Source organism: Sceloporus occidentalis, unplaced genomic scaffold (genome assembly GCF_023333645.1).
Source record: "Sceloporus occidentalis isolate IW3139 unplaced genomic scaffold, rSceOcc1.0.p SCAF_4, whole genome shotgun sequence".
NCBI classification, from domain to species: Eukaryota; Metazoa; Chordata; class Lepidosauria; order Squamata; family Phrynosomatidae; genus Sceloporus; species Sceloporus occidentalis.
Window position 1 is genome coordinate 38,376,951 of NW_028316984.1, and position 10,803 is coordinate 38,387,753.

General features: G+C 39.2%; 1 protein-coding gene across 1 annotated transcript in view; it reads left to right on the forward strand.

Annotated features, from left to right (window-relative positions):
* TLK1 (tousled like kinase 1) overlaps positions 1-7,861 on the forward strand; it is a 58,812-nt gene extending 50,951 nt beyond the window's left edge. Inside the window, exons 19-21 of the mRNA XM_089519769.1 lie at positions 1,937-2,048; positions 2,312-2,419; positions 6,048-7,861. Of these exons, the coding sequence (XP_089375895.1) occupies positions 1,937-2,048; positions 2,312-2,419; positions 6,048-6,224 (397 nt within the window). The 3' untranslated portion in view covers positions 6,225-7,861. The remainder of the gene's footprint in view (positions 1-1,936; positions 2,049-2,311; positions 2,420-6,047) is intronic.
* Positions 7,862-10,803: the final 2,942 nt, after the last annotated feature.

A 10,803-nucleotide genomic window follows, 5' to 3' on the forward strand; every position in this document is an offset into this window, starting at 1 on the left:
CGAAAAAACTTTTGGTGCTTTTCGGCGCGATTTCACACCAAATCGCGGCTTTTCCCCATTAGCGCCTATGGCAATTCGGCTTGCGAAAGTCTTCCGGGTTACGAAAAGGGCAGCGGAACGAATTAATTTCGTAACCCGGGGGACCACTGTATACCCAAAGTGAGAAGTTATAAGTGGAAATTGGAGCACACCCAAGAAAGAAGGTGTGAAAGTATTTGGATGCTCAAATTGACCTTTGGTGTGACATGTGAACTGTAAATCCATAATACTCTGAAGAGTAGTAGGAATTATTTATTTCATTTGTATGCTATCTTTCTCCCAGAATAGGACTGAAAGTAGCCCAAATACAGTCGGTTAAAAAAAACACCTTAACAGTAAAAATGTAAAGCAATTAAAATTCTCTCATTAAACAGTATTCATTTATAAAAAATAAAAAAAAAAAAAAAATAAAATAAAAAAAAAATAAAATTTAAAAGACATAAAAACACATTCCAACAAGAAGCTTCCCTGCTTACACATGAAAGAAAGAAGTTGGCAGCATGAGCTTTCATAGAATTCAGTCTACTTCCTCAGATGCATTTGGTGCAGTGGAAAGTCAGTAATAGACCTATATAAGTCATTTGTATGTGAAAACATTGATTCAAATTCAAAATCATTTATGTATGGAAATGAAGTTGCAACTCCATTTCTGACAATGTTCATTGGTGGACAAAGACAACAAACAAGGAAGCTGAAGCCTGCAGGTATGGAGAGTGGATGAGTGCGGGAAACAGATAGGGATATGTGAAGAGCAACCTCATGAGAATGGGAGTTAGTGTTGAAATATGTAGTGTGCCAGGAAACTTTTATCTCTGTTCAACCCACTGCAGATGGACTGTAGTCTGTGGATAAATTCCAATTCTGCTGTTTCTCTTTTCAATCTTACTTTGCAGTTCTTTTGTTCAAGGACTGCTCTGTGGTTTGAGATGGAATGCCCAGAGAGACTGAAGTGTTCTGTCACCAGTTCCTAGTGTCTGATTTATGTCCATTTATCCCCTGGTGCAGGGACTGGCCTGTTTGCCCAATGAAGAGGGCAAAAGGGCATTTCTGACATAGTATGGAATAAATCACATTGGAGGATGAGCGTGTGGAGGCCCCCCTAATATTGTGGGTGATGTCATTAGGTCTTGTGATGACATTTCCTGGATAGATGAGTGGGCAGAGTTGGCATCTTGGTTTGTGGCAACGCTTTGTACCAGTGTCTGCATCTGTGTTGTGTGTCTGTGATCTGTCTGTGATTCACCAGAAGCATCTGAAGAAGTAGATTGAAGTTTACAAAAGCTTATGCTGCCACTTCTTTCAGTTAGTCTCAAAGATGCTACAAGATCTCTTTACATACTGATTTTACAGACTGACACGGCTATATCTTTGAATTCTGCTTACACATTAAAAGCCTGCTTAAACAAAAATGTATTTGCATGCTGGTGAAAGGAAAGTAGGGAGCAAGCCACCATAGCCTCTTGTGGAAGGGAGTTCCAGAGAGTGGGAGCAGCCACTCTTGTGTCCTCACCAAGCAAGCTTGTGATGGTGGTATAACTGAGAGAAAGGCTTCCGCTGTAGATCTTAGAACTCTGGCAGGTTTGTATAGGAATTATAATCAAGCAGATCCCTGCGAGTCAACATGACAGTACATTATAGTTTTTGAGAGTTCTCCCACTTGTGGTCTCTTTCATATATTTGTAGTAATTACAGTGTATGTGCAGTAGGACATGAAAGTAATAAATGTTCATTGGTCTTCCTGTGTCTTGCTATCATTGGATGAATTTATTTAGCTCTTACATACTTCCAAAAACTAGGCTGGTACTGGAAAGGAAACCCTGTTAGTCTCTGTTTGTAGTAAATATGTTTCTTTTTTCCTCTCTTCCACCCTTTGCTTTCCTTTCTTTCTTATATCCAGGTACTTGCCACCAGAGTGCTTTGTTGTGGGTAAAGAGCCTCCAAAGATATCTAACAAGGTTGATGTGTGGTCTGTTGGAGTAATCTTTTTCCAGTGTCTGTATGGTCGAAAGGTAAATGTCTTTAAATGTGAAGTTTTTCACTATTTTGAAGTTTATCTAAAAGGTTACTAGGGCAGTTTTTAGGAAAATTGTATTCCCCCAAATAGGTGATATTTGGGTGATACAAATATCAGTGTTTCCCCACACTCTTGACAACTTTTTAAAAATTGTCTTAATGTTATAATTTTTAAAAAGTGGAATTGTTGGCTGACTCCCTTGCCTTTCTTTTCAAAAAATTACCATCATGAAGTCTGAACCTTTATCTTTCTTTCTAGCCATTTGGTCATAACCAGTCCCAACAAGATATACTCCAAGAAAATACAATATTAAAAGCCACTGAAGTGCAGTTTCCAGTAAAGCCTGTTGTGAGCAATGAAGCCAAGGTAATGTTGTGATAGAAGACTATGTAATCTAGATCAGGATGGATTTTGTTTTATATGAATGTTGAGAAATTCCATCAAAGATAACAAAATGTATGTGGTATTTTTGTTTGGAGCAATAGTAGATGGTTTTGAATAAACTCTACCCAAGCTTTCCAAGACTGTGTTTGGGCTGCACTTCTAGGTTTGGATTTTTAAAAATATTACATGGTGTAGTTCTTATCTCAAAGTGTCTCATCTCCCTTACTCTGACCTATTACCCATCCTGGTCTATTCTTCCACTACGTCCCCTAGGTGGGCTCTGCAACTGTTGCAGGTCCAGGGATTGCCTTCGGCAATCTTTGAGGGCCCAAAATTGGCAAAATAATGCTAAAGAATGAAAATAAAAACTGGAAGTAGCCAAAAGCTCACTTCTGATTTTGAAAACCCTTAGTCTTTTTATATTTAACAGAGCAGATGGGTCTGCAATCTATTTAAAAGGTGATCTGCCACTCCCAAAGGCTTCCAGGAGGATCAGTTGGCATTTTTGTTCCCAAAAGAAGAAAAGTACAGGGGTTTAGGGATGAGGGGCCACAAAAACTGCCCTTGGGAGTCACTCTTGGCCTACCCTTGCTTGATGTTCTCATCAAGACTCTTGACAACATTTCAGATGAGTGGAGCTGGGGATGTTTAGCCTGGAGAAAAGAAGGTTAAGAGGTGATATGATAGCCCTGTTCTAATATTTAAAGGGATGTCATATTGAGGAGGGAGCAAGCTTGTTTTCTGCTGCTCCAGAGACTAGGTCCCAGAGCAATGGATGCAAACTGCAGGAAAAAAGATTCCACCTCAACATTAGGAGGAACTTCCTGACAGTAAGGGCTGTTCGACAGTGGAACACACTTCCTCGGAGTGTAGTGGAGTCTCCTTCCTTGGAGGTCTTCAAGCAGAGGCTGGATGGCCATCTGTCGGGGATGCTTTGATTGTGATTTCCCGCATGGCAGAGGGTTGGACTGGATGGCCCTTGTGGTCTCTTCCAACTCTGTGATTCTATGATTCTATATCTGCTAAGTGCTGAATTTGGAGTTTTACTAGGTCACCATAGCTGGGGAATGCTAGTAAACGAAAAATCTACATTAGGAACTGTGCCATATTAAAAATGAAGCACATGGGAATCAAGACTGCTGTTTTCCTCCTCATGCCCTTTTTCTTAAAGTAATGAACAGATAGATCTTGCATTGCTTTTAAAAAAGAAAATGTTACACCATAAGATAATTATATTTAAAGATGATGTTACTGGCCAGAGCAAAGCATCTAATTTTGCATTTCTGCTCCGATCCTAAGACCCTAACATATAGCCCTTATAGCTCTTCCATACATATACTGGAACATTCTGCCTTGCCATTGTGGTTTCATCTCCTCATGCTGGTTCTGATGTCACTCCACTGGCTTCCTCAACTTTCAGGAAAGGCTTGTCAAAAAAGCTGCTGTAGGGGGAAATGTGAAGTATGTCTGTGCAACACAATCCTGCAACACAATCCCTGGAACCCTACAACCCAATCATCTGGATTCTTCCTTCTGCTTCTGATAGTAGACATCCAGGTGCCCATGGGGAATTCAAATGTAGATAGAGCACTACCATTCTGCAGGTTGATCTGTTGTTATTATTATTTACTGTCAAGGTGACTTCAGCTTACAGCAGCCATATGAATGTGAGACCTCCAAGATCCCCAGTCATCAACTTCCCCACTCACATTGATTAACATTTCTTACTTAGAGGTATCATACCTCTTAGCTTTGAGATTCTGTTTTTGTATTTCTCCTGTGACTACTAGGTTTTCATAGACCTAGCTTCTGAATTTATATTTTTAAAAAATTGGGTACTGATCACAATGTATTTTGGCATGAAATGGTATTCCATGAACCAGTATTGTATTGTGGCTTATGTAAAGTCCCACAAATGGGGCCATTCTGCAACAGGCCATCATTGCAGGAAGTCTGGAGCTCTATGCCTATCACCACAAACAATCTTTGTTCAGTAGTCAGGCAGTCAGTTGCCTCTCAGGGAGCAAATTGCTTGATACTCCTCTTCTAATCACTAACACTTGAGTGATGTCGGTGTGTTTTTTTGATTTGGCAATACGTAATGTTTATGCTATGCATATATTTTATAAGTGCTATTGAAGCCGCAAGAAAAGCATGTGCTTTGGTGGTGTTTTCCCCCCCATAAATCAGAATAATCTTTTGTTCTAGAAAAACATAACTTTTGCACCAAGAAAATTTAGCTAAAATTATCTGCAATTTCCTACAGTAGGTTGTATCCCTCTGCTGACAAGAGGCTATTTAGTCTCAGAGAGGCTTATGTCAGCAAAATGGAAACAAAACATTTTTCACAGAACCCCTCCCTTCTCTCTTGCAGCTGCCTATGCCCCCATCTGCTTAAGAGGGTTAACAGGGTCCTTTAGAGCAGCATAGTGGCAAGGTTGTGGTAGGTGGGATTCAGCAAAAAACAGTCCCCTCTCCATTCTACTGATGGGATTCTTCACTGGATCAAGGAGTGGTAAAATAGTTAAGTGCAACTGAATATATTTTGGTTTTACATTTTGTTCTGCGTGTTTTGTTTTGTTTTTTACTTATTTTGTAAAAGATATTAAGCACATATTACAGAAAGGCACTGAACAAATTAAATACAGGATCAAATGTAGTATATACTCTATACCCTTTGCAAATTGGTCTTTCTGCATTGAGCTGATTGCCTCTTTTTGCATCTTACTTGACATGAGAAGCATTCTTAAATAAAATCTGAGTTTTCTGTGTTCTGTACTAGTTGTCATATTCTGTCAAATTTTGTTCATATGGCAGTCCTCTTTCTGAGAATGTCTTTGTATATAATATTTTCAAATGCTCTCCTTTTTAAAGATCTATCGACTATTCATAAAATATTATTTCAGCTTAGTTTAGTTTGGCATTACCTGACCTTGAAGTGAGTTTTACAATAACATGCTGTCATGTTATCAGTGTAGAACAGACAAGCATCTAGGGATTGTCAGAACACTGAAAATAAAAAGATATTAAATTGTAAAATTAATTAGATTGTTAAGAGGATCAGCAGCAGATTTTGATCTCTCAGCTTTTCTAAAGGTAGGTACTTTGTAAACAAATCAAAAACTTCACTGGGCATTTAAATAAGTGCTTTCTTCTGCAGATATTTTCAAACGTCATTGGCAGTTCATTATGATCTTCCTTTTTTTAGTAATACTTAGAGGGGAAAGAAATTAAATATTCTACGTACTTCACATTAGTGCCTGCCCATCTGTACATTAATCAAGAGTTTTAGTGTAATGGCAGGTGGTTTAGGACGCAGTAGCTGAGCAGAGCTTGTTGCAGACCATCTGTGGAATTCAACATGAGATCAAATGTAAACCATGGACGTTCAGCTCATGCTTCCATTTATTACAACTCATAGTGTAGGCTGATGGCTGATACCTAGTGAGTATCTGTGTTGGATCAGGATTCAACATAACCATTTTAATTCTTCTTTTTAGTATCTTAAAAGAGCACAGATTTTCCACTAGAAGTATTATATAGACAAACCCTTTTAATTTTCAAAGGATTATAATTTTCTAAGGATTCTCCCTCTTTTATTTTTCCCCAGGCCTTTATTAGACGTTGCTTGGCATACCGTAAGGAGGACCGGTTTGATGTCCATCAGTTGGCTAATGATGCTTACCTCCTCCCCCACATGAGAAGATCAAATTCTTCAGGGAACTTGCATATGACTGGACTAGCAGCCTCTCCTACGCCACCTATATCAAGCATTATTCCCTATTGAAACTTCTTCACATAGAAGGCTTGCATGATGCCTTCTTGTCGTTTTTGCTGCCGTGGACTTTCATTTGAAAGCATTTGGTTAGTGTTTTTACACAGCAGGACAAGCTTAACCATGGTATTTTCTTACTATGGCCCTTCTGCAATCGTCATTTCTATGATGGAACTGGATCATGGTCTGAGAAGGGCACATTTATGTCAGACTTTTCACACTGGAGACACTGAAGGACAGTGTTACCTGTTGCCTCCATGCAGATGTGCTGTGTTTTTAAGACTGAAAAAAATGTGTGTTTTGGGCTTGGAGGGAGGGGACATTGTAAATAATCTTTTTAATACTTAAATCATTTTGGTTGATACTGGAGAGTTCTAATAAGGAGGGTAGTTTTTCATTATTTGACTAAAGAAGAAAAGAAATGGCGCACAGAAGAACAACTTTGTGCCTCAACAAGAAAGAAGTGAAATAAAAGAAACTTTCTTCCCAAGGAGCTGATATTTCACAAACCAAAGTCAAGCTGAGTGACATAGCTGTGTATGTTAATTTCTTTGGATAGAAGTGATTTAGTATTTGGGGGGCTGGGGAGAAATCTTCTAAACTGTTCGTTGGTTTAATGACTGTATTTCCAAAGGGATAAAGATAGCCGTTTCAGTGAGGTAGCAAAAGCTAGTTTGAAAACTAGTTCAATTATTTAGATGGCATTTTGATACTTAGCAGTAATGTCAACTGATATCTGCTACCCAGGCTTTTAGGGAGGGATATACAAAGGCCATGTATGTAACCAAAAGCAAACCAGTCATGTTTAATGTTTCTATGCAGGTTAATGACAAATTCCCTTCTAACTCTATTGTAAATTTATTGTACAGATGTCATATTTTCAGTTTTAAAATTTCAGCAACTTATTCCTGTACAAATGTTTAAAGTATGGCTTTTTCTAATTGGATATTGTATTTTTTTTAAGTCTCATTGAAGGCGCTTTTAATTGCTGCTAAATGATGTTGCTTTTGCTTTTGCAAAAAGAAAGAAAGAAAGAAAAAGAAATCACATGACCTCCTTAAGGTGCAAGTCAACTGTACGTCCTAGAGAGACTAAAAGTAGATAATTCATTAACCATCAAGGCATGTAAAACTGATCTTTGTTGGAACTATACAGTACAGTTCAAGTCAGTTTCCTGAGCTGGAGCACGTTGATACTAGATGTAGAAGTTGTTTATGGTTATTCTTGGTTTCTGAAAGTTCTGTCTACAAGGTAGGAAGATGTTCTTCTAAAGAGATGTTTCTTGTGGCTTGTACAGATTATTTTAAAATGTGAAACATTTTCTAACTGCCTTGTATGGTAGAATCTCCCCCCCCCCCTCCAGAATGCAGTATCTCTCTCCCATACAAGATTTCTTTTTATTGTCACATTCATAATGCTGAAAACCTGTATGTAACTTTGTCCATGTTGCAGAAAAGGGAGGCTGTATTACCACCGGGTTTTTTTTTTTAATATTGTACAGTTAAACTGTGGCTCTTGTTTCTGATGTTGCAAGCCATTTTGTTTTCATTGTATATATAAGGATACATTAACTGTCTCTTCAAGATGCTGCTGAAATTGTAGAGAATGTAGCCAAAACAGTAATAAAATAATGACAGTTGGAATTTCAAGTGTATTGCAAGTTAATTGCTTTGCAACATGAAAGGCTTTAACTATGATCCCTCATATTGCAGGGAGAACTTTCCAAGTGTTCCTCAAAATAAAAAGATTTGTTCTTCGCTTGACTGTCTAGAACAACACTAGGAAGCTGTCCAGAAGTTATTGGACTACAGAGCCCATCTTTCCTAGCCAACAGAGCCACTCGAAAAGGATGATTAGTGCTGTAATCCACCAGCATCAGGAAGGCCACCCCTTTGCCTGTTCCTTCTCTAAAATTTTGTTGCATGGTTGCCTAATCTTAAAGCCAGTCCTGTACATACTCTCTCTATGGGACAAAAGAACATGAGAGATGGCAGTGTTCATTCACAGAGAAAGATGTGGTATGTTGGAAATAGACCATTTCTTTTCCCCCCCACCACTGCTCCCAACACCAGCAATTACATTTCAGGAGGGCTCATCTAATCTTCAGAGCAGATTTTCAGGGATTACTAGCAGACAAGGAATCAGTAAGACTTGCTTCTGTTGGTCCTCTTTCTATCCATAGAGACATCTGGTTCCCTCCAAATTACCAAAATAGTGCATTTCCAGTTAGTACGTCTTTCTCTGAACCCTCAGTAATTAGGAATGGGAATGGAGTTAGAGTGGAGCGAGTACTGCTAACATTAAAGGAACAAGGTACCTTTATGCTCAGCTCTGCTCAATTCTGGTCCCACCCTGAAGGAAGAAGGACCCCAGATGGTTAGTCCTGATCCTTTCTGGAGTTGTGCAGTGTTCCATACAGTGTACTTTATGCATTTTCTTGCAATGAAATGTGGGCTTCAAAAGTTGTGTTGGACTCTCCATACCTACATGAATCCCATTTTGTAACACATTACTGCAGAGAGGAGCAATAGGTGATACAAGTCACTGCTGCCACTTGTCTTCTCTTCCAAATAATGTGTGAACCGTGCAGAATTAGGTTACCAGTGTGGAGTAGTGTAGTGGTTTGAGTGTTGGACTACAACTCTGGAGACCAGGATTCGATTCCCAGCTTGGCCATGAAACCCACTGGGTGACCTTGGGTAAATCACACTTTATCAGCCTCAGGGTAAGTCAAAGGCAAACCTCCTCTGAACAAATCTTGCCAAGAAAACTCCATGATAAATTTGCTATGAGTCAGAAATGACTGGAAGGCACACAAGCCACACACATAGTGTAATCCTAGGAGATGGTCTTTGGCATAATATTAAACTGACCTCAGATTTCAGCCATTCACCATTTACAGTTTTCTTTTTGCATATGTGGCACCTGGATGAAAAAAAGGTCTCTTGCCCCCAAACCAACTGGATTCTTAATCTGGGGATATTTTTTATGTATGCTAGTGTACTGTGTTGGGGAAAATTCATCCAATGCAAACTGACTGAGGAATTTAAGTCTCTGCATAGATCACTCATATCATTCAGGAAATTTACTGATTCCCCCTCCCTTTTCTTGTTCTTAGTTGGCTCAACTAATGGCATGATGTATTGGCATAATACTCTATTAGGGTAGAATGCCCCACGTTACAAGTAAACAGAATTAAGTCCAGATTTGTAACTGTGCATAGTTTTGCATGGGGGAGTAGTAATTATGCAAAAACCAGATTTTAGGATTATTACTTTTTTACTAGAAAAATTGGCTGTGAGGTTCTGGGAACTATAGTCCAAAGAAGTAACTTCTCTACTTTCTGACCAAGATGTATTTCAATGTGGCTTGGGGTTGCTCTTGTTAACTGCCCTTGAATTGTCCTTGACTCATGGTGACCCTGTGGATGAGACATTTCCAAGATCCTTTATCCACTACTCTTCTCAGTTCCTTTAAACTCATGCCCGTAACCTCCCTGATTGGGCCTGTCCATCTGATATGTGGTCTTCCTCTGTTTCTACTCCCCTCTACCTTTTCTAGCATTATTGTCTTTTCTAATCATCTGTGCCTTCTAATTATGTGGCCAAAGTACAATAACCTCAATTTTATCATTGTTGCTTCCAGGGAGATTGATCTTTTCTAAGGCCCAGTTGTTTGTCTTTTTGGCTGTCCATGCTATCCTCCGCACTCTTCCCCAACACCACATCTCAAATGAGTTGATTTTCTTTCTGTCTGCTTTCTTTACTGTCCTGCAGCCACATCTATACATGATGATGGGGAATACAGTGGATTTAATGCTCAGTTGTACACTTGGCAGCCCCAACCGTGAGCTTGCCATCCACAGATTTGAGCATCCATGGATGGCCCCATTCACCCCAATGGTAGTGCATGCACACAAGGCACAGCACCACTAAAACCAAGAGGACATGTGGTCCTGTGGTTGTTGGCATTTGCAGGGGGATCTGGAACAACCCCTGAGGATGCGAAAGGCTGGTTGTATATCATTACTCTTTAGGATCTTGTCTAGTTCTTTCATAGTTGCCCGTCCCATCCCTAGTCATCATCTTATTCTTTTCTCTCTCTCTCTCTCTGGTGAATTGGGATTTGTTGGCATATATTTGTTAGCCCTAGAGTTGTTTCTATCTGTGTGCACTGTAGCAGTTCAATTGGAATATCCTCTGTTCCTGGTGATTTATTTTCCCAATTATTCATATTCCTGCTTTAACTTCACTTCTTAGAATTTTGAGTTCATCTTCATACAACTCTTCACTCCATGTGTTGTTCATTTCTTCATCTCTTTTATATAATCCTTCTGTGTATTGCCTCCAGTGTCTTTTTATTTCTATTTGATCTTGTAGTATTTCCTTTTTCTTGTCATAGACCATTCCAGCCCTTGATTTGAGCATCCCTTTGAGTTCCCAGATTTTGTGGAATAGGCTTCTCGTTCTTCCTTTTTTGTTCTTGCCTTCTGTTTCTCTGTATTGACCATTATAATAGTTCTCATTATGCTAAGCTGCGCACTAGAAGTTACATAGTTGCATTCATGGTTCTGATTTTGTTTCTATTTCCC